Raw genomic sequence first — 27,809 nt, 5'->3', positions numbered from 1 at the left:
CCAGGTTGGCTCAGGGAAAAAACACTGGATCATCTGAATGACTGATAAATGTTCTTCATCCCTGAGCTACCTACATTTCCTAGAACTGCGGTTTGCTGTATTCTAAGATCCAGACTCTACCTCCCATTGCCTCCATGAAGGTGCTCCCTCTCCCAACCACCCTCTCCCACTGCAGCACATTGACATTCGCCTACACTAGGAAAATGAGCTTTCCCTGGACCAAAGGCCTTTCCTCCCACTGATGCCAGAAAATGCTATCCTCTGCTGCATATGCACCTGGGGCCATAGGTCTCTTGATGCCAACTCATTGGTTGGTGTTTTAGTCCTTGGGAGCTTTGGTGGGATTGGTTAGTTGATAATTTTGTTTTCCCATGGTGTTGCAGACCCTTTCAGCTCCTTTAGGCCTTCCTCTAGCTCCTTCATTGGAGTCCTTGTGTTCATTCTGATGATTAGTTGCAAGAATTCTTCTCTGTATCTTTATGGCTCTGGCAGAACCTGTGAGGAGACAGCCATATCAGGTTTCTGCTAGTAAGCACTATTGGCATCAGCAATAGTTCTTGGGTGATTGTCTGCATATGGGGAGGATCTCCTGCTGAAGCAGATAAACTTTTCTCCAATCCCTGCTTCTCTATTTGTCCCTTTATTTCCTCCCATGAGTGTTTTGTTCTCTCTTAAAGAAGGACTGAGACATCCACGTTCTGGCATTCCTTCTCTTTGAACTTCAAAAACTGTGTAAATTGTTTCTTGGGTGTTTAAATTTTTTGGGTTAGTATTTGCTCATAAGTGAATAACTTTTGTGACAGGGTTACATCACTCAGGATGAGAGCTTCAAGTTCCATCCATTTACATAAAAAATTCATGAAGTCATTGTTTTTAATAGTACTTCTCCATTGTGTAAATGTACCACAATTTCTGTATCCACTCCTCTGTTGAAGAACATCTGGATTCTTCCTATACTCTACCTATTATAAGTAAGGCTATTATAAACTTGGTTGAGCATGTTTTCTTGTTAGATGTTGGAGCTTCTTTTGGATATAGGCCTAGGAGTGGTTTAACTGGGTCCCAAGTTACTACTATAGCCAATTTTCTGAGGAACTGCCAGACTAATTTTCAGAGTAGTTGTACCAGCTTGCAATCCCACCAACATTATAGGAGTGTTCCTCTTTCTATTCATTTTTGCCAGCCTCTGCTGTCACCTGAGTTTTTGATCATAGCCATTCTGATTGGCATAAGGTGGAATATTAGGGTTGTTTTGATTTGCATTTTTCTGATGACTAGGGATGTTGAATATTTCTTAAGTGCTTCTCAGCCATTTCAAATTCCTTGGTTGAGAAATTTTTGTTTAGCTCTGTAACTCATTTTTAAAAGGAATATTTGATTCTTTAGAGTCTAACATCTTGAGTTCTTCATATATATTAAATACTCTATTAGATATAGGATTGGTAAAAATCTGTTTTTTTTTTTTTTTTTTTTTTTTTTTTTTGTTAAAAAGGATGTCATTTATTTAGTCACACATAGACCTTTGCATAGAAAAAAGTTACAAAGTAATACAGAGGAGACTAGGTACAGCAACTTTAAATTCTCTAGAGTCTATCATCATGACTTCTTTGTATATATTGGATAATAGACCTCTATCTGATGATAATTGTTAAAGATTCTTACCCAGTCTGTAGGCTGCCATTTTGTCTTCCTAACAGTGTCCTTAGCCTTACAGAAGCGTTGCAGTTTCAAAAGGTCCCATTTGTTGATTCTTAATCTTAGAGCATAAGCCATTGGTGTTCTATTCAGGGATTTTTCATCTGTGCCTATATTTAAGCTCTTTCCCACTTTCTCTTCTAATAATTTCAGTCTACCTCATTTTATGGGGAGAACTTTATTCAACTTGGACTTGAGCTTTGTACAAGAAGATAGGAAAGGATTGATTTGCATTCTTCTGCATGCTGACTGCCAGTTGAACCAACATCATTTGTGGAAGAGCCTGTTCTTTATCCATTCTATGTTTCTAGATCCTTTGTCAAAGATCAAGTGACCATAGGAATGTGGGTTCATTTCTAGGTTCTCAATTCTTTTCCATTGATCTACCTGCCTATCTCTGTACCAATACCATGCAGTTTTTTAAAAAATCACAATTGGTTTGTAATATAGCTGATATCAGGGATGGTGATTCCCTCAGAAGTGTTTTGATTCTTGAGGATAGATTTCACTATTCTAGGTTTTTTTGTTATTCTAGATGAATTTGCAAATTGTTTTTTTTTTCAGTTCTATGAAGTATTGATTTGGAATTTTGATGGAGATTGCATTGAGTCTGTAGATTGCTTTTGGCAAGATGGCTATTTTTAACATGTTGATCCTTCCAATTCATGAGCATGGGAAATCTTTCCATCCTCTGAGACCTTCTTCAATTTCTTTACAGTCTTAACATTTTTGTCATGTACATTCTTCCTTTGCTTGGTTACGGTCACCTCAAGGTATTTTATATTCTTTGTGATGATTGTGAATGGTGTCAATTCCCTAATTTTTTTCATTTATTTAACTACAAAATTATTTTAAAAAACAGAGATATATGTACAGATTATTAAAAGCATTTTAGCATAAAACTATATAAATATATTTTGTCAGTACTTGATTTTTTTTAAAGGTTGATAGTATTCATTGATATCTTATTATTTACAGTGATGATAAAGTGAATGTAAAATAAAACATAACATGGAAGTAGTCAACGTTTTCTTGGTGTGTAATGATTAAAAATAATGATTTTTAAATAACAAAACTTCCCTCATGCCTATTCTCATAGCTCTTGAGTGCTATACAAATATACACTTATTGTTTTTCTGTTTTGTTTTTGGTTTTTTGTTATTGGTTTGTTTTTTTTTTTTTTTTTTTTTTTTTTTTTTTTTTTTTTTGAGCATCTGTGAGTTGTTTCTTGGGTTTCCAGAGATTTCTGGGGCTAGTATCCAATTATCAGTGACTGCATATTATGTCTGTTCTATTGTGACTGTGTTACCTCACATGGGATGATATTCTATAGATGCATCCATTTTTCTAGGAATTTCAAAAAGTCATTGTTTCTAATAGCTGAGTAGTACTCCATTGTGTAAATATTTCACAATTTCTATATCCATTCATTTACTGAAAATCATATGGGTTCTTTCTAGCTTCTGGCTATTATGAATAAGGTTGCTATGAACATGGTGAAGCATGTGTTTTTATTGTATGTTGGAACATCTTTGGATTATATGCCCAGAAGTGGAAATACTGGGTCTTCAGGTAGGACTATGTCCAGTTTTCTGTGGAACCGTCAGACTGATTTCCAGAGTGGTTGTACCAGTTTACAACCAAACCAACAGTGAAGGAGAGCTCCTCTTTCTCAGTATCCTTACCAGCATCTGCTGTCATTTGAGTTTTGGATCTTAGCCATTCTCACTGGCATAAGATGGAATCTCAGGGTTGTTTTGATTTGCATTTCCCTGATGACTAGGGATGTGGAGCATTTAGTTAGTTGCTTCTCAGTCATTCGATATTCCTCAACTGAGAATACATTGATTAGCTCTGTACACCATTTTTAAAATATTTTTGTTTGATTCTCTGGTATCTACCTTCTTAAGTTCTTTGTATATATTAGATATTAGACCTCTATCAGATGTAGGATTAGTAAAAATCTTTTCCCAAACTGTTGGCTGCCATTTTGTTTTCTTGACAATGTCCTTAATCTTACAGAAACTTTGTAATCTCATTAAGTCCCATTTATCAATTCTTGATCTTACAGCACAACACACTGGTGTTCATTTTGTTCAGGAAAATTTTTCCTGTGTTTATGTGTTTTAAGGCTTCCCCCACTTTCTTTTCTAATAGTTTCAACATACATGGTTTCATGTAAAGATCTTTGATATACTTGCACTTGAGCATTGCACAAGGAGTTAAGAAAGGATCTATTTTCATTCTTCTGCATGCTGACTGACAGTTAAGCCAACACCATTTGTTGAAGAGAGGCTGTCCTTTTTCCATTGAGTGTTTTCAATTTTTGTGAAAAATGAATTGCACATATGTATGAGAGTTCATTTCTACATTTTCTATTTACTTTCATTGATCTACCTGCCTAACTTTGTACCAGTACCATGCAGTTTTTAACACAATTGCTTTATAGTAGAGCTTGAGGTCAATGATGGTGATTCCTGCACAAGTTTTCTTGTTGTTGTGGATAGATTTCAATATCCTAGGTTTTTTGTTATTCCAGATGAATTTGTAAATTGTTTTCCAACTCTATAAAAAATTGAGTTTGAATTGTGATGGGGATTGCATTGAATTTGTACATTAGTTTTGGCAAGATAGCCATTATTACAATGTTGATCCTTCCAATCTCTGTGGGAGATTTTTCCATCTTCTGAGATCCTCTTCAATTTATGTCTGTCAGAGATTTGAAGTTCTTGTCATACAGGTCCTTCACTTGCTTAGTTAGAGTCACACCAAGGTATTTCATATTGTTTGTGACTATTGTGAATGGTATTTATTCCCTATTTTCTTTCTCAGCCTGTTTGTCCTTTGAGAAGAGAAAGGCTACTGATTTATTTGAGTTAATTTTATATCCAGCCACTTTGCTGAAGTTGTTTATCAGCTGTAAAAATTCTCTGGTGGAATTTTTAGGGTCAATTAAGTATACTATCATGAAATCTGCAAATAATGATATTTTTACTTCTTTCTTTCATATTTGTATCTCTTTACTTTTGCTCTCTAATTGCTTTAGCCAGGACTTCCTTGTTTTATGTTGAATAGGTAGGGGTGAATGGGCAGCCTTGTCTACTCCCTGATTTTATTGGGATTGTTTCAAGTTTTTCACCATTTAGTTTGATGTTAGCTATTCTTTTGGTGTATATTGATTTATTATATTTTGGCACGGGCCAAGGACTTCTGCTCTTTCTAAGTCTTTTAACATAAAGGGGTGTTGAATTTTGTCAAATACTTTTTCAGCATCTAGAGAGATGACCATGTAGTTTATTTCTTTGAGTTTTTTTATATGGTAAATTACATTGATGGATTTCTGTATATTGAACCATTCTGGCATCCCAGGGATGAAGCCTACTTGATCATGGTGAATGGTCACTTTAATGTGTTCTTGGATTCGGTTTGCAATGATTTTATTGAATATTTTTGCATCAATGTAAATAAGGAAGATTTGTCTGGTGTTCTCTTTCTTTGTAGGGTCTTTGTGTGGTTTAGGAATAACAGTTATTATGGCTTCAAAGAATGAGTTGGGTAATGTTCCATCTGATTCTATTTTGTGGAATAGTTTGAAGAGCATTGGTATTAGGTCGCCATTAAATGTCTGATAGAATTCTGCACTGAACCCATCCGGTTCTGGGCTTTTTTTGTTTGGGAGGCTTTTGATGACTGCTTTTATTTCTTTAAGTGTTATGGAATTGTTTAGATGGTTTAACTGGTCCTAATAATACTTTGGTATTTGGTATCTGTCTAGAAATTTATCTATTTCTTCCAGATTTCCCAGTTTTGTTGAGTATAGGCTTTTGTAGTAGGATCTGATGATTTCTTGAATTTCCTCAGTTTCAGTTATTATGTGTCCACTTCCATTTCTGATTTTGTTAATTTGGATACTCTCTCTTTGCCCTCTAGTTAGTCTAGCTAAGGGTTTGTCTATCTTGTTAATTTTCTCAAAGAAACAGCTCCCGATTTTGTTGATTCTATGTGTGATTCTTTTGGTTTCTTCATGGTTGATTTCTGCTCTGTGTTTGATTATTTCCTGCTGTCTACTCCTCTTGGGTGTATCTGCTTCTTTTTGTTCTAGCACTTTCAGTTGTGTTTATCAAATTGCTAGTGTATGCTCTTGACAGTTTCTTTTTGGAGGCACTCAGAACAATGAGTTTTTCTCTCAGTACTGCTTGCATTTCATCCCATAGGTTTGGGTATGATCTGCTTCATTTTCATTAAATTTTAGAAAATCCTAATTTCTTTCTATATTTCTTTTTGGATCATGCTATCATTGAGTAGAGCATTGTTCACCTTCCATGTGTGTATGGGCTTTTTGTTGTCTTTGTTGTTATTAAACACCAGCCTTAGTCCATGGTGATCTGACAGGATGAATGGAAAAATTTCAATTTTCTTATATCTATTGATCCCTGTTTTGTGACCAATTTTCGTCACAATATCGTCAATTTTGGAAAAGGTCCTGTGAGGTGCTGTTAAGAAGGTGTATTCTTTTGTTTTAGAATGAATTGTTCTGTAGATATCTGTTAATTCCAATTGGTACATAACCTCTGCTACTTTCACTGTGTCTCTGTTCAGATTCTGCTTCCAGGATCTGTCCATTGATGAGAGTGTGGTGTTGAAGTCTCCCACTATCATTGTGTGGTGTGCAATTTATGTTTTGAGCTTCAGTACAATTTCTTCTATGAATATATGTGGTCTTGTATTTGGTGCATATATGTTTAGGATTGAGAATTCATCCTGAGAAATTATTCCTGTAATGAGTAAAAGTGCCCTTCCTTATCTTTTTTGATAACTTTTGGTTGAAATTTTACTTTATTGGATATTAGAATAGCTACTCTAGCTTGTGTTTTGTAGCAATTTGCTTGGAAGTTTTTTTTTTCCCCAGCCTTTTATTGTGAGATAGTGTTTGTCCTTATTTCTAAGATGAGTTTCCTGTATGCAGCAAAATGCTTAATTCTGTTTCTATATCCAGTCTGGGAGTCTATATCTCTTTATTGGGGAACTGAGTCTATTTATGTTAGCATATTTTAAAAAATAGTGATTCTTGTTTCCTGCTATTTTTGCTGTTAGAGGTAAAATTTTGTCTGTGTGTCTTTCTTCTTTTGGCTTGTTGCTTAGTTATTTTCTTGCTTTTTCTAGGGTGTAGTTTTTCGTCCTTGTGTTGGGTTTTCCACTATTCTTTCTAGGGCTGGGTTTGTCTTCAGATATTGTGTAAATTGAGTTTTGTCCTAGAATATCTTGGTCTCTCCATCTATCGTCATTGAGAGTTTTGCTGGATATAGTAACCTGGGCTGGGATTTGTTTTGCCTTAGGGTCTGTATGATGTCTGTCCAGGATCTTCTAGCTTTAATAGTTTTTGTTGTGAATTCTGGTGTAATTCTGATTGTTCTGCCTTTATATGTTACATGTCCTTTTTCCCTTGCAGGTTTTAGGATTTTTTCTTTGTTTTGAATATTTGGTATTTTGACTATTATGTGTGGGGAAGAGTTTCTTTTCTGGTCCAATTTATTTGGAGTTCTTTAGGCTTCCTAAAAGCTCATGGTCATCTAATTGTTAAGGGTAGGTGAGTTTTCTTCTATGATTTGTTGAAAATATTTACTGTGCCTTTTACTTGATATTCTTTGCAGTCTTTAACACCTATTATACTTGAGTTTGTTCTTCTAATTGTGTCCTGGATCCCCTGAATACTTAGGGTTAGAAACATTTGGGTTTTCATATCTTTTCTGACAGTTGTGTCTACGTTTTCTATGTTGACTTGGTCCCGAAATCCTCTCTTCCATCGCTTGTAGTCTCTTGTTGATGCTTGCATTTGTGACTCTTGATTTCTCTTTTTGGTTTTCCATTTCCATGGTTGTGTCTTTTTGTGTTTTCATTATTGTTTCCATTTCCATTTTCAATTCCTTTATCTGTTTGGATATGTTTTCCTGTAGCTCTTTGATTTCTTCTGGTTCTCCTGTAATTGTTTAAAGGAGTTATTTATCTGCTCCTCCAAGTCTCCATCATTATCATGATGTATAATTTCAAGTTTAAGTCTTGTTTTTCTGGTGTGTTTGTCAATCCAATACTTGCTGTGTTGAGAGAGCTAGGTTCTGATGTTGCCAAATTTTCTTTTTTTCCATTGCTTGGGTTCTTTAGCTTTCCTCTTGCCATCTTGTAATCTGTGGTTATAAGTGATTTTGTTGTCTCTGACAGAAGCCTATCTCTCATGTGTAGTTGAGGGCCTGTAGTCACAGGAAGTGAATTGCTTCTGGATGTTTGTCTCTTTTTGGGTAGGCAATGAGTTCTGATTGCAGTGTCTCCATTCTGTCTCTGTGGGCTAAGGTGTGAGAGCTCTTGCAAGATTTCTCTGGGGCTCAGCCATGTGTGTGCCAGTCTTGAGTTTTTATGGCGGTTGCCTGGCCCTCCCAAGGTTCCGGAAAGAACTAGATCCCAGAGGACATCACTCTAGTTGTCCTCCAGGAGCTCCAGGTTTCCCTCCCAGAACAGTTTGAAGGGTGTGGAGCAAGTTCTCTGTGGGCTCAGGCAGAAAAGCACTTGCAAGTCTGTTCTGGGTTCTCAGCTGTCTTCAGGAGGATCCCAAGTCTTGATGCCAGTTTCTGGGCTCTCTTGTTGGACCAGAGAGGACCTGATTCCACAGTTCACCTACTGATCTGCTCAGGAGATCACCAGGTGTTCCCTCTTCAGATGGCCAGTTAGGGTATGTGACAAACATAGGGTTTACAGTGGGCTCAGGTGGGAGAGCACTTGCAATATTTCTCTGTGGGCACAACTGTATAAGATTTACTTTACTCCTTTCAACTTATGGGATTCTCAGAGAGAACTCTGATCCTCACACTGTGAAGGAAAGCATGTTATCTTATAAGTCCATTAACCAGCCCCTACCATACACTTGAAATGTCCTCCAAGTACCAGCAAATGAACAGGAGTTGAAAAGGCTGCTGTTGGAAGCTGTGCAATGCTCTATAATTCATGAGAGAGATCAAAGTGGAAAATCCATTCTGATAACTGATGCTACAGTGACAGCAAATACCAAAGGACACTAACTTGTGTACTGAGATAAGCAGGCTAGAGAAAAGCTGTTCTGTTCAGATGGAGGTCAGAGGCTTAGGCCACTGGATGGCACCACGATCCATTCACATACTTCTACCGAACAGGCAGGGAATGTCATCCATGGCAAAAGGCTTATTAATAGCAGAGGAGTAATTTTGATGTCTGCCAGATGACTCCCTTGAAACCTTAAAACTGTTCATTCTATAGCTATGCAGTATGATACCCTAAATACCAGAAGAAGCTTGACTCTAAACAAGTGCTTGCCACCATGTGGGTCATGATCCCATAAGGTTCACACATTAGATATCCTGCATACCGGTCACTTATAATTGGTACCTAACAGGTTATGTTACAATTGTAGAGGGACAATTAAAATACATTCATGGTTTGGTCACCACAATATGAAGAACAGTAGTAAATGGGCACAGATTTCTAAATGCTGAAAAGCACTGTTGCAGATTATCCTCATGTATTTTATATGTTTTCACAGTTTTATATAAGTTCCTTGGTAAACAGAATGGATAATTGTTCCTTTTTTAAATACTTTGCTGTGTTTTATTTTTCTTTTCAGGGTATAAATGTTTTTCTACATGTATGTATATTGATTTTAATAGGTTGGTTATGTGGAATTACTATAACACCAGTCAATTTAGTACAACAAAATATTGAATTTCCATGTTTTCTCCAAAACTCAATCGAATAAGGTTTGGTTCTGAATAATTGTCTCATTAATGCTTCTTTCTGGACTCCATGGACACTCCAATGAATTATTGAAACTTCCTCATAAATAATCTTAATAGCTCTTGAATATATTTATGTAATTTATTCTTGTTTTTAATCTAAAGGAATATTAACTCAAGGTGATGTCAAATTAATTCTCCATCCTTAGCATAAATGGTGTGACAAGCGGAAACAAACAATGGGATAATAAATTTATAAATGTCTACTATTAGTAAATTACATTATATTATATTTCATATTATAATATATAAATTGATACAATATAATATAACAAATTAAATATATAAATTATATTATATAATATCAAATGATAGATTTGTACTAATAATATGTTCACAGCCACAGGATATTCTGAGTCATATGCATCAGGACAAATTATGGTAGGGGGACACAGTATTTCTGTGTTGTTCACATGAAGACACTCTGAACACTATGTAGAAGAAATACAGATTAAGATAGGTCTTTCTAGGTTTTGAAGTAAGAACCTAAAGAATGCTTATGTGTAATAAGAGCCAAGACCTGGTAGGAGAGACAGATCTCTCTATATGGAGTCTAAGTATTGCTCCCGTGTCTGCCTCCTACTATATAAAGCTGTTTAGTGTTGTATGAAGGCAAATCACTGTATACGGAGGCTTTGCCCTGGTAGGTGGAGTATTCCTGTTCTCTATTCCTGTGCAAATATAAATCCTTAGGTAATCAGAGTTTGCTCATTATAGTCCATGTTTGAACACTGAAATGGTTTCTTTGTTTGTGACTAATTTCCACAACTATGTTCATTAAATGGACCTCTGCTTCAAATCCTAAGTTCAAAACTACAAATTTTTACAATTTTTTACAAATTGTAAAATTGTAAAAACTACAAAATTTTAAAATAATAAAGATAGTTCAATTAAATAATAAAAGTTTTATCTGAAGGGAATTTTACAATATGTCCAAAAAGTATTTTATGTCAATGAGTAAGAAAAAGATATTATTTTTTTTAATTTTTCAAGAGAATTATTATGAAGTATTTTTTAATTGAAGAACTTTATTTTATAAAAACAAAGGTAAATGTACAAATTTAAGCATTTTTGCATAAAAATATACGAATACATTTTTGTCACTGCTTGACATTTTTTAAAAATAAAGTTTGATAGTGTGCATTAGGATCTTACTAGTTACAATGGTCATAAAGTACATGTAAAACAGGATGTAACCTAAAATTAGTCAAGGTTTTCTTGATGTATGATGAATAAACATAATATTTACTTTGTTTCTTGAAGTTCACATAGTCTGTGAGTTGTTTCTGGGGTGTTCAGAGCAATCTGGGGTTAGTATCCAATTATCAGTGACTACACATTATGTCTGTTCTTTAGTGAATGGGTTATCTCGCTCAGGATGATATTCTCTAGATGCATCCATTTTCTTAAGAATTTCATAAGGTCATTGTTTCTGAGAGCTGAGTAGTACTCCATTGTGTAAGCATACCACTATTTTTGTATCCATTCATCTACTAAAGGGCATTTGGGTTCTTTCCAGGTTCTGGTTATTATAAATAGAGCTGCAATGAACATTGTGGTGCATGTATCTTTGTTGTATGTTGGAGCATCTCTGGGGTAAATGCCCAGAAGTGGAATAACTGGGTCTTCAGTTAGTACTATGTCCAATTTTTTGAGGAATTGCTACACTGATTTCCAGAGTGATTGTACCAGTTTACAACCCCATCAACAGTGCAGAAGTGTTCCTCTTTCTTCACATCTTCACCAGCATCTACTGTCATCTGAATTTTTGATCTTAGCCAATGTGACTGGTGTGAGGTAGAATCTCAGAGTTGTTTTTATTTGCATTTCCCTGATGGCTAATGATGTCGAGCACTTTTTTCAATGCTTCTCAGCCAATCGATATTCCTCAATTGAGAACATTTTGTTTAGCTCTGTACCCCATTTTTTAATAGGGCTGTTTGATTCTCTGGTGTCTAGCTTCTTGAGTTCTTTGTATAACTTGGATATTAGGCCTCTATCTGATTTGGGGTTAGTAAAAATCTTCTCCCACTCTGTTGGCTGCCATTTTGTATTCTTAAAAGTGTCTTTAGCATTACAAAAACTTTGCAATCTTATTAGGCCCATTTCTCAATTGTTGACCTTAGAGCACAAGCCATTGGTGTTCTGTTCAGGAAATTTTCTCCTGTGCCTATGTGTACGAAGGTTTTCCCTATTTTCTTATCTAATAGTTTCAGTGTACCTGGTTTAATGTGGAGATCTTTGATCGACTTGCACTTGAGCTTTGTACAAGGGGATAAGAAAGGATCTATTTTCATTCTTCTGCATGCTCTGTGCCAGTTGGATCTACATCATTTGTTGAATAGGCTGTCCTTTTTCCTTTGAATGTTTACAGCTCCTTTGTTCATAACAAGGTGACCATATATGTGAGGCCTCATTTCTGGATCTTCTATTCTATTTTATTGATCCACATTCCTACTTCTGTACCATTACCAGGCAGTTTTTAGGTCAATTGCTTTGTAATATAGCTTGAGGAAATGGATAGTGATTCCTGCAAATGTTTCTTGTTGTTGAGGATGGATTTCATTATTCTAGGTGTTTTTTTTTTTTTCAGATTAAATTGCATATTGCTCTATCCAACTCAATGAAGAATTGGGTTGTTATTTTGATGGGGATTGCATTGAATCTGCTGCTTGCTTTTGGTAAGATGGTCATTTTTACAATGTTGATCCTTCTAATCTATGAGCATGGGAGACTTTTCCAATTTCTGAAATCTTCCTCGATTTCCTTTTTTAGAGGTTTGATGTTCTTGTCATACAGGTCTTTCACTTTCTTTGTTAGAGTCACACCAAGGTATTTCATAGTTTTGTGACTATTGTGAAGGGTATCTTTTCCCTAATTTTTTTTTCTACATGTTTGTCCTTTGAATAGAGGAAGGCTAATGATTTATGTGAGTTAATTTTATATCCAGTCACTTTGCTGAAGTTGTTTATTAGCTGTCTGAGTTTTATGGTAGAATTTGTGAGGTCACTTAAGTACACTATCATGTCATCTGCAAAGAGTAATGTTTTTACTCCTTCCTTTTCAATTTGTATCCCTTTGAATTCCTTTTGCTGTCTAATTGCTCTGGCCAAGATTTCCAATACTATGTTGAATAGGTAGAAGGAAAGTGGGCAGCCTTGTTGAGTCCCTGACTTTAGTGGGATTGCTTCAAGTTTCCCACCGTTAAGTTTGATGTTGACTGTCGGTTTCCTGTATATTGCTGTTATTATGTTTAGGTATGGGCCTTGGATTCCTGTTCTTTTCAAGACTTTTAATATGAAGAGGTGTTGGATTTTTTCAAATGCTTTCTCAGAATCTAGTGAGATGACCATGTGTTTTTTTTTTTTTTTTTTTTCCTTTGAGTTTGTTTATATGGTGGATTACATTGGTGGATTTCTTTATATTAAACCATTCCTGCATCCCAGGAATAAAGTCTACTTGATCATGGTGAATGATCTTTTTGATGTGTTTTGGTTTCGTTTTGCAAGGATTTTGTTGAGTATTTTTGCATCAATGTTCATAAGTGAGATTGGTCTGAAGTTCTCTTTCCTTGTAGGGTCTTTGTGTGGTTTAGCAACTAGCGTTATTGTAGCTGCAGAAAACGAATTAGTTAGTGTTCCATCTGATTCTATTTTGTGGAATAGTTTGGAAAGTATTGGCAATAGGATGTCAATTATGGTATGATAAAATTTTGTACTGAACTCATCTGTACCTGGGCTTTTTTTTGTTTGGGAGGTGTTTGATGAATACTTCTATTTCTTTAGGTGTTATGGGATTATTTAGATGGTTTACCTAGTCCTGGTTTAACTTTAGTATTTTGTATCTGTCTAGGAATTCACCCATTTTCTCCAGATTTTCTAGCTTTGTTGAGAATAGGCTTTTGCAGTAAGATCTGATGATTTATTGAATTTCCTCAGTTTCAGTTTTTATTTCTCCAATTTTATTTCTGATTTTGTTAATTTGGTTACTCTTTCTTTGCTCTCTAGTTAGTCTGACTAAGGGTTTATCAATCTTGTTAATGCTCTCAAAGAACCAGCTCTTTTTTTTTTTTTTTTTTTTTTTTTTTTGTTGATTATTTGAATGGTTCTTTTTGTTTCTATTTTGTCAATTTCTGCTGTAAGTTTTATTATTTCTTGACAACTACTCCTCTTGGGTGTATCTGCTTCCTTTTGTTCTAGAGATATCAGCTGTGCTGTTAAGTTGCTGATATGTGCTCTCTCCAGTTTCTTTTTGGAAGCACTCAGGGCCATGAGATATCTTCTCAGTACTACTTTCATTGCATCCCATAGGTTTGTGTATGTTGTGTTTTCATTTTCATTAAATACTAGAAAATCTTTAATTTCTTTATTTCTTCTTTGACCCTGCTATCGTTTAATAGAGCATTGTTTAGTTTCCATGTATATATGGCCTTTTTGTTGTCTTTGTTGTTATTAAAGACCAGCCTTAGACATGGTGATCTGAGATAGTGCATGTGAGTATTTCAATCTTTTTATATCTATTGAAGATCGTTTTGTGACAGATCATGGGGTCAGTTTTTGAGAAGCTACTATGAGGTGCTGAGAAGGTGTGTTCTTTTGTTTTAGGATGATATGTTATGTAGATATTTATTAATTCCAATTGTTTCTTAACCTCTGCTAATTTTACAGTGTCCTTGTTCAGTTTTTGTTTTCCTGATCTGTCCATTGGTTAGAGTTTGGTATTGAGGTCTCCCACTATATTGTGGGGGTCGCAATGTATTTTTTGAGCTTTAGTACGGTTTCTTTTATGAATATCGGTGCTTTTGTGTTTGGAGCATATATGTTAAGGATTGAGAGTTCCTCCTGACAAATTTTGCCTGTAATGAGTAAAATGTGTCCTTCCTTATCTTTTTTGATAACTTTTGGTGGAAAACCTTTTTTATTCGATATTAGAATGGCCACTTCATTTTGCTCCTGGGGCCAATACTTGAAAGGTTGTTTCCTAAGCTTTTACTATGAAATAGTGTTTGTCTTTGTCTCTGAGATGAGTTTCCTGTATGCAGCAAAATGCTGAGTTTTTTTTATGTAATCAGTCTGATAGTCTATATCGTTTTATTGAGTAATTGAGTCCATTTATGTTAACAGATACAAGGAATAGTGGTTGCTGTTTCCTGCTCTTTTTGCTTTTTAGGTTGAATTGTGCATGTATGTCTTTCTTCTTTTGGTTTTCTTGCTGAGGACTTTTCTTGTTTTTAGTAGTATGTAGTTCCTTTTGTTTTATTGTGCTTTCGATTTTTTATTCGTTGTAGTGCTGAGTTTGTTGTCAGATATTGTGTAAATTTAGTTTTGTCTTGGAATATCTTAGTCTCTCCATCTATGGTAATTGAGAGTTTTGCTGGGTATAGCAGCTTGGGCTGGCACCTGTGCTCTCTTAAGGTCTGCATGATGTCTGTCCCGGCTCTTCTAGCTTTCATAGTCTTTGATGAGAAGTCGGGTGTTTGTCTACTTGATCTGCCTTTATATGTTACATGACCTTTTTCTCCTACTGCTTTTAATATTTTTTCTTTACTTTGACCACTTGGGGTTTTGACAATTATGTGTCCTGAGGGATTTCTTTTCTGTTCCATCCTATATGGAGTTCTGTAGGCTTGTTTTATGCCCATGGTCATTTCAGTCTTAAGGGTAAAAAATTTTCTAAGATTTTGTTGAAGATAATTACTGTGCCTTTTAGTTGATATTCTTCACCCTCTTCTATTCCTATTATTCTTAGGTTGCTCTTCTCACTGTGTCCTGGATCTCCTGGACATTTTGGGTTAGTAGCTTCTTGGTTTTTTCATCTTCTCTGACTGTTTTGTCTATGTTTTCAACGTTGCCTTCTGCCCCTCGAGATTCTCTCTTCCTTCTCTTGTAGTCTGTTGGAAATGCTTGCATCTGTGACTCCTGATTTCTTTTTTAGGATTTCTACCTCTAGGGTTGTCTTTCTTAGTGTTTTCTTTATTGTGTCCATTTCTGTTTTAAATTCCTACTTCCATTCCTTTATCTCTTTAGTTCTGTTTTCCTCTAGTTCTTTGAGTTCTTTGAGTGTTTTTCTTGTTTTCTCTTTAAAAGCTTCTAATACTTTATGCTTCTCCTCCCGTTCTTGTTTAAGGATCTCTCTCATCATTTTGAGGTATGATTTCAGGTCTGTGTATTCTTTTTCTGGAGTGTTTGGCATTCTGCTGTTTGCTGTGATGTGAAAACTGGTTTCTAGTGTTGCCTGGACGTCTTGGTTTCCTTGGGGTATATCTTTCACTTTCCTCTTGCCATTTTTTGTCTATGTTTAAACCTGGTTTGCTGTCAGTATTGGTTCTTGCCTCGTCCTTGTATCTGGCCTGTGTCCCTGGATTTCCTGCTGCCTGTCTAGTCGGAACGCCTTCTCCCCAGTCTTGTGTCCCTGGATCTCAGCTTTTCCTGGTGGTGGATGATCTGAGTGTCTGTTCTGCACTCAATGTCCCCTGGCTGGGAATAGCCCGATGCTAGGTTACTGGTTCCCTGAACCAAGCTGGTGCGAAAGGGCTAACTTTCTGCATGCTTGGCAGAGATATCTCTTCAGAGATGTCTGTGCAACCCGGCTAGTCAGAACACCTTCTCACCAGGCCTGTTTCCCTGGATCTCCTCTGTTCCTGGTGGCAGATGGTCCCATGAAGTATTGTTAATGGAGTATTTTCCCTCAGTTATTAGAACAGTTTGGTTTCAGAAACATTCATTCTCCAGCTCTCAGTAGTTGGCACAGGAAGAAGAAATTTCTGTGATTTAAACACCTCACACTTGTCAGGATGCAGAATGTTATTGCAGAAGAATTGCAAAAGAAGGAAGCTCTCCAGTGAATTGTTAGTTGTCTCTTTTAAGTTTTACTTTTATGTATGTGAATATTTTCCCTAGATATGCTTGTCCACCACTTGTACTTCCAGTATCCAGAGAGGTCAGACGGTCGTATAGGAACATTGCGGATGGCTGTTGTCCACTGAGTCAACCCTGGAAACTCAAGCTGGTCCACTGTAAAATTGCTACTGAGTACTGAGATAACTTTCTAGTCCTAAGTTAGTTATTTTCAGAGAATTATTTTCTCTTGGGAAAGATCAAGAAAACTTTCAGGTTCATTATGGTTTAGGAGCATGCATATAAAAATAATTTTCTGAATTTTCAAACCAGGTAATAGGAAACAGATTAAAATTCAGTCACAATCAGAGTCAATAAAGACAGATCAAAGAGTAAATCTCTGGTTAGGTCCTGAAAATATTACTATTTTTGTAATTTTTTCTTAGACCTTCTGACATATATTGAGAAAATAAAATTCCAATATATATACAGACTTAACCTTTAATTCAAAAATATCTTTAAAAGACAAGTGTGTGTGTATAATTGTGTATGCATGTATACTTATCTATCTATCTCTTTATCAATCTCTCAATCTATCTATCATCTATCTATCTATCTATATCTATCTATCATCTATCTATCATCTACCTATCTATCTATTTATACAAGTGTGTTGTGTGAATTAGACTAAAGCAATGTTCACAGCTACATTCTTCATTATGGATCTCAGTAAAAAAAAAAAAAATGTATGAAGGCACTGAAGGGATTCATTGCCACAGGGAAGCCAAAAAAAAGGGACATGCATAACATATGTGAATTATTTAGAAATGTTTACCTGAAGAAAATGTTTTACAAAGACCTATGAGCTCTCTTTTCTACAATACCCTCTAATATTTGAAAATATTTTTTGAAATTAAGGACATGCTCAATTCAAGGGATCAATTTCCACAAGATTTTTAAAATATGCATGGGGCATAAAGCATACAGCTCCATCAGGGAGAGTGCAGAGCAGACTGAGAAGGTGGTGCACTACATGGCTAGTTCTGATGCCATGACAGGAGTGAGAAAAGCTCAAATAGGAAGAAAAGGAGAGAGAAAGCAGCTAACACAAGCAAGAAGACAGGGTGCAAAGAGAAGAAAGAATAGGAGAACCACAGAACCAAGAAACAAAGAGCACATAATGAATATGTCTGGACTTAAAGGAAAGAAAAGCAAACAAAAATTGAGGCTCATGGGCAATACAGGGTTAAGTTAGTGTCAGGAATGAAAAGTTCTTAGAGGAGCCAGGACTCTGTAGATGGACTTGCTTGCTGAGATTTTAGCAGGCAGCCTCTGCTTTGACATGTTAATAAGCAACTCTTTGTCCTGAATACTTTGGGGACCAATGGACTTTAGAATGCTGAAATTGTCTGGGATGCCTAAGTTATAGGAAAAGGCCCTCCAGGGACAAGGCCATGTAACTTACTTGTACTTTAGTATCAGAGAAGTTCTGTATACCTCTCTGCTGCTAACTTTTGTGCTCTAGGGACTGGCAGAAAAGCTCCTGTTCAGATTCCTAATGACTTCCTTGAAGAAGTAGCTCATTTACATTGAAATTCTTGCCTTGCTTATTTTTACAAATTGTCTGATAGGAAGGTATTTAAAAGTTTCTGCAGATCCTTGTGGAGACACCATCATTATAGTTATAGAGCTTAGTTGAAAACCACCATTCTTTTGGGAAGGAATACCTGGGGATCATAAACCTTTAAGTGAGAGACAGTGTCTTACCAGAGTTTCAGCACATCCTTACTTTCCATGGTGACTGACTTCACAATGCCATCATCCAGAGCTGAGGTGAGTGTCCAGACCTTAGGACTAATAAAATCTAACAACATCAAAAATGAATCCAAGGGGAATCCATGTTTCAGCTCTCCATGAATCTTATTTTTTTCCTGAGTTCTGCATAGGAGAAAAAAAAAAGAAGTAGGTGGAGAAAGAGAAGGAGACAAAGAGACAGAGACAGAGAAGGGAGACAAAGTAGGGAGGGAGGAAGGAAGGAAGGGAAAGATGGAGTCAGGGATGGAAGAGGAGATAGAGGAAGAGAGGGCAAGAGGATAGAAGGAAGGAAAGGATCTCAAGGCATAGATAAATTGTGAAAATTGACTCTCTTATTATTTAGGAAGTTGGGAACTTAAGGGACTTTTGGGTGAGATTCTAGGTGTTTTCTACCCAGGACAGAATATTATCTCGAGTTTTCTCTAAGCTGTGTAAAAGCTGTTCCTCCAGTAAGCTGCTGCTGAGTCTCTCTTACAAATGATACAACCTCCTTTTCTTCTTTCATTTCTTTAGTTAATCTCTGTATCTGTCAACATCTTCCTCACATATGTACAACTTATTCTGCATGTTTGTTTTTTGTTTTTAGTTTATTAAAAAAGGAATTACTTGGACTCTTCCCTTTCTTTAACTTGGCGCATTAGGGATCACATCTTGTACCTTGCATACCATGACAAGCCATGAGATATATGTCTATGTCATGCTAAAGGGTTTGAAGTGTTTTATTATTTTTATTTATTTTCTCACAGGTTTATATGCTTCTGGAGTTTTGAATCCCATTATTGTGTTTGAAGAGATGTAAAATAATAATGGGTTGAGTATAATATTGAAAATATTAATTGTAATTTTTATAAATGATAGAATTATAGGGTAATTTTCAATGAAGAAAAGTGAATTTTGTGAAAGATTGTAGATGGAGTTAAAAATTGTATGACTTATATTAAGACAGTACATGTATACAAGAGCTAGGTTTAACTTCAAGATAGATCAGTGCTTACGAAATTTGATAGATATGTCCCTAATTCTATTGCTACTTTAAACTTAACAAACCCTTAAAATGGTTTGTTTAAAACCCCAGGATAATTGTTCTTTGAACAAACCTACAGACATGTGTTCTTGTGATATAAAACATTTGGCAAGTCAACTACTAAAATATAGACACAGGTATTTTGTGTTTTGTTTAAGTCATGTCATGTCACTGTTGAGAGTTTAAGAAGTTATCATGTATTTTCCTGAAATCAGGTATTGCTGAAGAGAATTTTACCCCTAAGAACAGTAAATGTTACCATATTAAACTGTTGTCTATTTTTTTAAAATCTTTTTAACACACGAAAATAAACACTCATCATTGTAAACTAAATTTTTGTTTTGCAAACCTGTGAGCCAAAGTCAGTGTCCTGTTATTTTACTGTCATAAACGTACCTTCCAGTTATACAACATAGAAAGAACTACTCATTTTTAAACCACAGTGTCAACTGCTAGATGGAATCAAACAGAAGTATAATTGTCCACAGCAGTTAATACAGGAACTCTTGTGGTTATTTATCTTGTAGCACGTATTAAAATTTATTTCAAAGGATAAATGGTATACTTTGTGTGACTATATCATGCTTTCTTCATGCAACTGCGTGTTGATGTGCATGTGTAACGACTGCATATTCTTGCTGTTTTGGAAATTTAAGGTGTGGAAGTGACTAAGGTAGAATCTATTTAAAGATTCTGATTTTAATTCTGTTTGAATCATAAAAAGAGTAGAATTGGTGGTTCAAATAGCAATCCCTCTTTCATATAAAAATGTCTTATATACATAGGTTATATAGTCTATAATAATTTCTTCCAGAAAGATATTAGACTAGCAACAATATTAATAAAGCATAATAACTATATTATGAGAAACATTTTTTTTAGCAATAAAATTATTAACATTGAAACTTTTTTCTAGAAAATAACGATAAGTGCATATTTTTGCCATAGAGAAAAAAAAACACAAGAATGGACCTGGCAATATAACAATTGCACATAAGTTTGAAAGGTTGCATTGAACTGTCATTATTCAATAGCTATAGTTGGTATAAAGTGATAATCACCTTCAGTTTGGATTTTAAATTTTTAATCATCATACACAGCATTAATTTCACTATTAGATTTTCAAACCAATTTATTTTTGATTATCTACTTTAACATTTTTCTCTAAAACTCTTAATACCACCTTGTGCTTCTGTGTATCCTGTATAATCTTTTGCATTTAAATCTGAATTTGTTTTCTTTACATCACCTGGATTTCTCAATGTGTCATTTGTCTGCACCTTTTGAACTCCTCTCTGCTTTCATAGCACAAAACCACTTTCTTTCCACTTACATTCATATGCACATGTCCCTGATGACCAAGGGCAAGTGACCATGGATTTCCTGAGTCTGTAACTTTCCTGCATTGTTTGCAAGTCCACCTACTCTCTCATTACTTTTCACACTTTTGTGTCTGTTTGTAGATGAACACGATTCCAGGATACAGATACATCATATTTCTATTATGTGCTGAGGAGCATCAAGGATGCACATCATCTCTTTGCTATTATGAATAAAGCAGCAGCTTACATGGATGTAGAAGGACCTCTGTGGAAGAGCATTGAGTTCTTCTGTTATAGTGCAGAATTTTCATAGCTATGCTATATGACTATTCTAGTTTTAATTTTTTGAGATATCTCTATATCGATTTCTATAATTAATGTAGTAATTTATCCTTATATCAGTATATAAAAATGATTACATCAAGACCAGCATTTTTATCGTTTATTACATTGAAGTTTGTCATTCTAGGGTGTGCAATGTTTTCTCAAAATATTTGTAATCTAATTTCCCTTAATGCTGAACACTTAAAAAGCATTTGCTGCCATTTGTAATTTTTCCAAAGTAAGTGCGCCCATTTAATTATGAAGCATGTTGGCTTAGAATTTGTGGAGAGAGTGTTTAACCTTCATTTTATGCTCTAAATTCCAGGCATTACACTTTCAATTGACTTCTAGAAGTCAATGCTTTTGCTCCAACTTGGTAGGTAGTATTTTCATTCTGCAGCCACTTATACTTAAAGCCCAAACACTTTTAGTTTCATATAGTTCCAACTCATTAATATTTTGGTAGATTGTAAATCTTATTGAGTCCTGTTACCTCTACATTTATCTTAAAATGGTAATAATTTTCCTGTCATTCTTAACATTTGGATTTTGAATAACAACATTAATTTTTGTGCATGGTAAGGGTACATAAATGTAATCCTGTTTTCTACATGTAAGTATGCATTCTAAATAAAGTCATTCAGGATCAGAAGTTCTAACCACAATATCCTACTAAACAAATATTCAAGAAATTATGATTGTGTATATTAAAATCTTCCAGAGAACTTCTGGGTTTAAGCAGGGCAATGACAGGGAAACGCAGATCCCTCATTTATCCATTTTAGTCAAATCTGATCATCCCCATGTGGTTTTGGATCCTTCATGTCCCATGACCTTGGTAACATCAAAATTGGAACTAGGTTATAGTTTGTCATTTATTTCATAATAAAACTCTACTAATTTAATTGCTGCTTCAACATTTAACTTCTCTCTATTGTCTGTACAGGGTCCTTATTTCAAGATATTCTCAGCAGTTTAAACTGGCACTTTTAATTATATTAATTTATTTTTAATCATATCTATTTACCCAGGATGTGATAATTAGTCACTGCAAATTTGATTTGCATTTCCTCATTGTATTCCATTAATTAATGGTGATACTGAGTCTGATTTTGTACACATTTTGAACATTTAATTTTGAAGTTATGTAAAAAAAAATTGATCCAAGTGTAGAACCCACCTGTCATTTATTTTACATTTCAGTTTTCTTCTAATATACTTTTAATATTTTTTAAATAGACGGATAAGCCACTGTTTGAAAATGCACCTTGGGTCTGAACACCCTTCCTAGTTCTTATCAGTGGCTCACAGCCATCTTCAGATCTACCTGTAGCAGATCTCAACCTCTGTTCTTGCTACCTCTCATACCCACATGCAACCATACCCAGCACACACACATGATTAAAAACAAAGTAAGTAATAAAAGCCAATATTTTTGTGCACTCTGAGTATTGATGGGCTCTTTCTAAAGACGACTTTTACATATCTATTGCTTTTTTAAATTAAATTTTGAATTCGTTTTGTGTGTGTGTGTGTGAATTTCAGATATAATGGCATGTCTTTAAAATGCTCCTTTAAATTTTCTTTGATAATCAACCCCAAATTACTGTCTTTGTTAAGAAACAATAAAAATGTTAGTCATTTGGGGGAGCAATTGGTGACAGTGCTTTACTTTGTATAGTGCCAACTGCCCTGGAACTAACAGTGTGGAACTGGTTAGACTCAAACTTATTGGTCTGTCTGCCTCTCTATCTAAAGTGCTATGTGATAGATCAGGTAGCATCTTTCCCAGTGAAAATGTAAATCTTCAGCAAATACATTTAGATCTGTCTATTTAATAATAGAGACTGCTTCCTTTAATAAATACAATAAGTAATGATTTTTAGAGAGCAGCATGAAGTAATGCAAACTTATTATTCTTTGATCTCACATTAAAAATTAAACTATTTTTTCTAATAGGAATCAAAATGGCTTTTGAAAATATTGCACTGGGAATTTTCCTCTTCTCCCAGATTACAGTGGGAATGATTGGCAATTCCTCAATACTAGTTTATTATTTCATTTTGAAACTCACTGGAAAACATTTAATGCCCAAAGATCTGATCATAGAGCATTTGACTTTTGCCAATTGTCTGTTTATCATATCAAAAGGCATTCCACAGACACTGTCAGATTATGGATATAAACATTTCCTAGATGACTTTGGATGTAAATTGATAATATATATTTACCGAATAACCAGGGGGATGTCCCTTTATGCTATGTGCCTATTGAGTTGCTTCCAAGCCATCACAATCAGCACCAACAATTCCAAATGGATGATGCTTAAACACAGAGTCACCAAATACCTTGGTCCATCCTGCTCACTTAGCTGGCTTATGCAATTATTGCTAAATATCTTGGCTGCAGCAAGAATGTCAGGCCCACGTTACAACAGAAATACAACTAGCAGGATGATTCATGGGTACTGTTCATGGTTTGCTTCTGGCAATTTTGCAACGATACTGTATTTATTTTTATTGTGCCTCTCGGATGGACTGTGCCTGGCTCTCATGGCGTATTCAAGTGTCTCCATGGTGATTACTCTCTACAGACACAAGAATCAAGTCAAGCACATCCACAGTGCTCAGCACCTTCTACAAGTCTCTCCTGAAGACAGAGCCACACAAACTATCCTCATCCTGGTGTGCACATTTGTTCTATCTTATTCATTCTCCTCTATTTTGGTCATCTTTACGACCTACTCCAAATATCCAATGCTATGGGGGGTAAGTGTATTTACATTTTTAGAAATATGCTTTCCCATATTTTGTCCCTTTGTTCTCATTAGCAACATGAAGTCTAGATTCAGCATATTTTTACCATGCTTTGGTAAGAGATGGCTTTCTCAAAGAACAAGATGAGGCCTTGTTGTCTGACATCTTTATATATTGGTATATGCAGTTATCTGTTGTGCAATTCTTAAAAATATAAAGCTTTCATCAATACTTTTTTCTTACTTAGTCATAGGAATTTTTTAGAGAATTTATTAGCTAATAATATATATACATTAATATATATGATTTATATATGTGTATATATATGTATATATATATATATAGGATTTTACAAAGTGTTAGTCAGAAAGCAGGTAAATATGAAAAATACACTGGGTGACCAGACATTATCTGATTGTTTATAAAATGAGTTATTGTTTTTATGTGTACATAAAACATCATATTTATTTGTTATGAATGGTTATTTTTCATGCATTTGTGTATGTCATGTATAAAATACCTGCACAATGTAAACTATGTCAATACCACTTAGGTCTTCAGCTACTGATAGTTTTGAGCCATTATTAAATAATGATAAGAAAAAGTGGGACCTCTAAAAGAGCAGTCAGTGTCATTGAGTACCAAAATTATTGTCCAACCACAAACTTTTCTAATATTATTTAAAATTTTTAATTTTGTATATGTTTTTATGCATCATGTAAGCATGTACAGAACATACATTTCTGTTGACTTCCGAGACAAATGTGTTGTATTCTCTGGAAATATAGTTACAATGCTGGTAGTACTACTGACATCAAAAGTAAATGTATAGTTGCAGATCCCTAAGACCATGTATGTGTGTCCTGTGACCCACAGAATAAAAACAACTGCTCTAGAGGAAACTTGGGTGTGAAAATTGGGCCAAAAGTCCATGGTGGAGGACCTCGTAGGACCCATGGATGCCATTATTTAGCTAAATATACACAGTGTCAAGCTACCCTTCAAATTGTTTTATCTATAGAAATAGATTTATGCAAGACTCAGAACTCATCACAAAAATTTCTGGGTACTGTGAAGGCAATTATGAATCTGACTACACTGCAGAGGCTGAGTGAATGTAATAGCCAGTCATAAATGGCATATCTACATTATTTTCCTCTCTAAAGGTTCAGGTAACATCTTGGTAAAGAGAATGGGACATTCCAAAGAACAAGATGTGAGGGAGGATCTTATGAAATGGGTGTCTACTGTCTATGACTCTGGGTTACTACTGCACTCAGGAACTCACAAAACAGTGGGTGCCTCCATAATACACACACACACACACACACACACACACACACACACACACACACACACTCTTTGGTCACTAAACACTACAGTTTAATGGAGGATTCTTGGTAGCCCAGCCCTAACTGAGGAGCTATTGAGAGTTCATGGCTTCCGGGCAAAGAGGGGAAGTGTTTTATAATGGTTTGCTTTCTAGGTCATCAAAACACAACAAATAAACTTACACATCTGTGAATATTTATACACCATACCTTCACATTGTTGATTATGAAAAATCAAATATATAAAAATGGATGTCTTTGGGAATGTGAACATAAATCTACAGGACTTAGGAGAACTGGAAAAGGAGTGGAAACAATCTTAGTGCATTGTGTACATATGTAATATTAAAAATTCATCAATATTTTTTAATTAAAAATATTCCCATTACCATAATCTGTTCTTACATCTATACAGGAAAAGATATATATATATGTATATATACATATAATAAACCATTTTCAAGGAATTTCAGAGCAAACTAACCCCAAATAAGTGTGTACACATGTAACTATCAATAAGAATTAGCTTATAAACATGGCATGGTCCACAGCATGTTTATAAAGAATGTGCAAAGACTGTACAATAAAAATTAATCTATCTTGTAGAAAATGTGGCTTGAAGAAATGAAGAGAAAGACTATTCAACGCATCTTTTACAATCATGACTATCAACTAAGTTGCTCTTCAGAGTTTAACGAAATCCTCAAGGATGTCTGGGCATTGGGAAAAGTTCTCAGTTCTTCCACATTTATCAATGTGATGTAACCAACTTCAGGTTTTTAGCTTTGTTTCTTAACACCATCTTTATCCTTTCTTGTGACTCCGTGAACTCACAATAATGTTTTTTTTCCCAATTATTCCTAAATGCTTGATTTCTTTTCTTCCTGTAATTCAAGCATATTTACACTGACAAATAATTTGTAGAAAGTAATTTAAAAGTTTCTCAGTCTCTTATGTAGACAGTGTTGTGGGTATACAACCCCACAAGAAAAACAATATCAACCAACTCGACCCCCCTAGAGGTCACAGAGACTAAACTGCCAACCAGAGGGTACACATGGAGAGACCCATGGCTCAAGCCACATGTGTAGCAGAGGATGGCCTTATGGAACATCAAAGGCAGGAGAGGCCCTTGACCCTGTAGACACTCAAACTGCAATGTAGCAGAATGCCAGGGCAGGGAGATGAGAGGGACTTGGTGAGGGGATTGGTGACCACTCTCATACAGGCAGAGGGAGGAACGAAGGCATAGGGTGATTTTAGAGGGAAGCTGGGAAAGGGGATAACATTTGAAATGTAAGTGAAGAAAATGTCAAATTTAAAATATAATAAAAGAGCACTTGCATCAGCAAATAACATTGCACAGAAACAGGAAGGCCCAGAAACAGACAGGTCTTGTAGTGAGGAGCATGGCAGACAGAGTATTAAAGAATAGGAGACTTAGAATTTCCATTCATCTCCCATGAATTGTGATCCTGTGTTATCATATCTGACTCATTCCATAGGTTTAAAAATTCTCCATATTTTCATAGTTTTGGATTCCAAGTGCTCCAGTGCAAAAAGTTTAAAAATTATCACTGGAATGAGACAACAGTCTACAGGCAAAGAACCAAAGGCATCTGAATCCCAATATAGAAGACAGAGGGTGAACCATGCTGATATCTCTCCAGAGAGAAAGGGGATTTTTTTCTTATACTAAATCCTAGTAGTTGATAGACATGTGAAGATTAAGGACTGACAGAGAATTACAATGCTGTGACCAAACCAAGTAGATTTGCCTTCTCTCTTCTTATACTTTCTTTTCTATATTTTGCTATGTTAATTATGAATTTCATGACTGACCATAAGTTCTGTAAACTAAGTCTATATAAAGCAGGCATGTGTCTCAGAATAAAGGCAGTGTGCATGTTGTATAGATATACTTGTTTCAGTCATGGATGAGTTCTGTTGAAAACTCTTTAATAAAGTGACCACCCACCTTCAATTAAAGTTATGATATTAAGAGAATCTTTACTAAGAGTTGTTTTCTATGTCTAGGAATCATTGAGACACAAATATTAACAATATTTATATTATATATAAATTATATAAATATAAATATTAACAACAATGAGAAGTGACTGTTGGAGAGGAAGGGGACACAGTAAAACTAATGAATGGGAGTGGGGGTAGAAGAGCCTCAGCTTCCAAACCCTCCAGAGCTCCCAGAAACTAAACCACTAACCATTGAGCACACATGGGGAGACCCATGGCTCCAGTTGCATATTTGGCAAAGGATAACATTGTCTGGCATCAATGGGAGAAGAGGCCTTTGATCCAAAGAAGGCATGTTTTTCCATTGTAGGAAAATGTCAAGGCACTGAGGTGGAAAGGGTGGTGAGGAGAGGGAGAACGTTCATGGAAGCAAGTGGAGAGGTAGGATATAGGAGTGCAGAAGAAAGGAGATAACATTTTAAATATAAATACAAAAAATATCCAATAAAATAAAAAAAGAAAGAAAAGCCTCAGCTAACTAAGAGTGAAATTTGCAGAGTCATGATGTTTTAAGGTATAAAGTCATAATTGACCATCTTAGGTCAGAAAAATAAAATACCAGCAACACCATAATTAAAATAGAGAACATGAGGACTCCAAACAAAAATTAACAATTTTGAATTATTGGTCTAGATGCTAATGGATTAGCTTAATTAGAGTAGAAGCAACTACCAGAGTCATGATGTCAATAAACCAAGGATTCTAGGCACAAAGTTAAAGCTACAGATCCTGGGGTAAATGAAAAGCAAGACCAAAGGTAGATAGATAGATAGATAGATAGATAGATAGATAGATAGATAGATAGATAGATAGATAGATCAAATAATCATAACCTGTTTTAAGTGTATATAACAAAAC

At 35.2% G+C, this 27,809-nt stretch overlaps 2 protein-coding genes across 2 annotated transcripts in view; one reads left to right on the top strand and one right to left on the bottom strand.

Annotated features, from left to right (window-relative positions):
• Positions 1-27,809, bottom strand: part of LOC308413683 (NACHT, LRR and PYD domains-containing protein 4A-like) — a gene marked incomplete at both ends in the record, with an annotated part of 667,338 nt that overhangs the window by 324,520 nt on the left and 315,009 nt on the right. The gene's annotated exons all lie outside the window — the stretch shown is intronic.
• LOC308414021 (vomeronasal type-1 receptor 4-like) lies at positions 22,780-23,733 on the top strand (the record flags this gene model as incomplete). The annotated part of the gene is made up of 1 exon (XM_080909185.1): positions 22,780-23,733. Exon 1 carries the CDS (start codon positions 22,798-22,800, stop codon positions 23,731-23,733), a length of 936 nt encoding a protein of 311 aa, XP_080765311.1. The 5' UTR covers positions 22,780-22,797.

Source organism: Micromys minutus, assembly GCF_963924665.1.
Source record: "Micromys minutus genome assembly, chromosome: 32".
Classification (NCBI taxonomy): Eukaryota; Metazoa; Chordata; class Mammalia; order Rodentia; family Muridae; genus Micromys; species Micromys minutus.
Note: the sequence above shows the minus strand (reverse complement) of the source record. Positions and strands in the feature narration are given on the sequence as shown.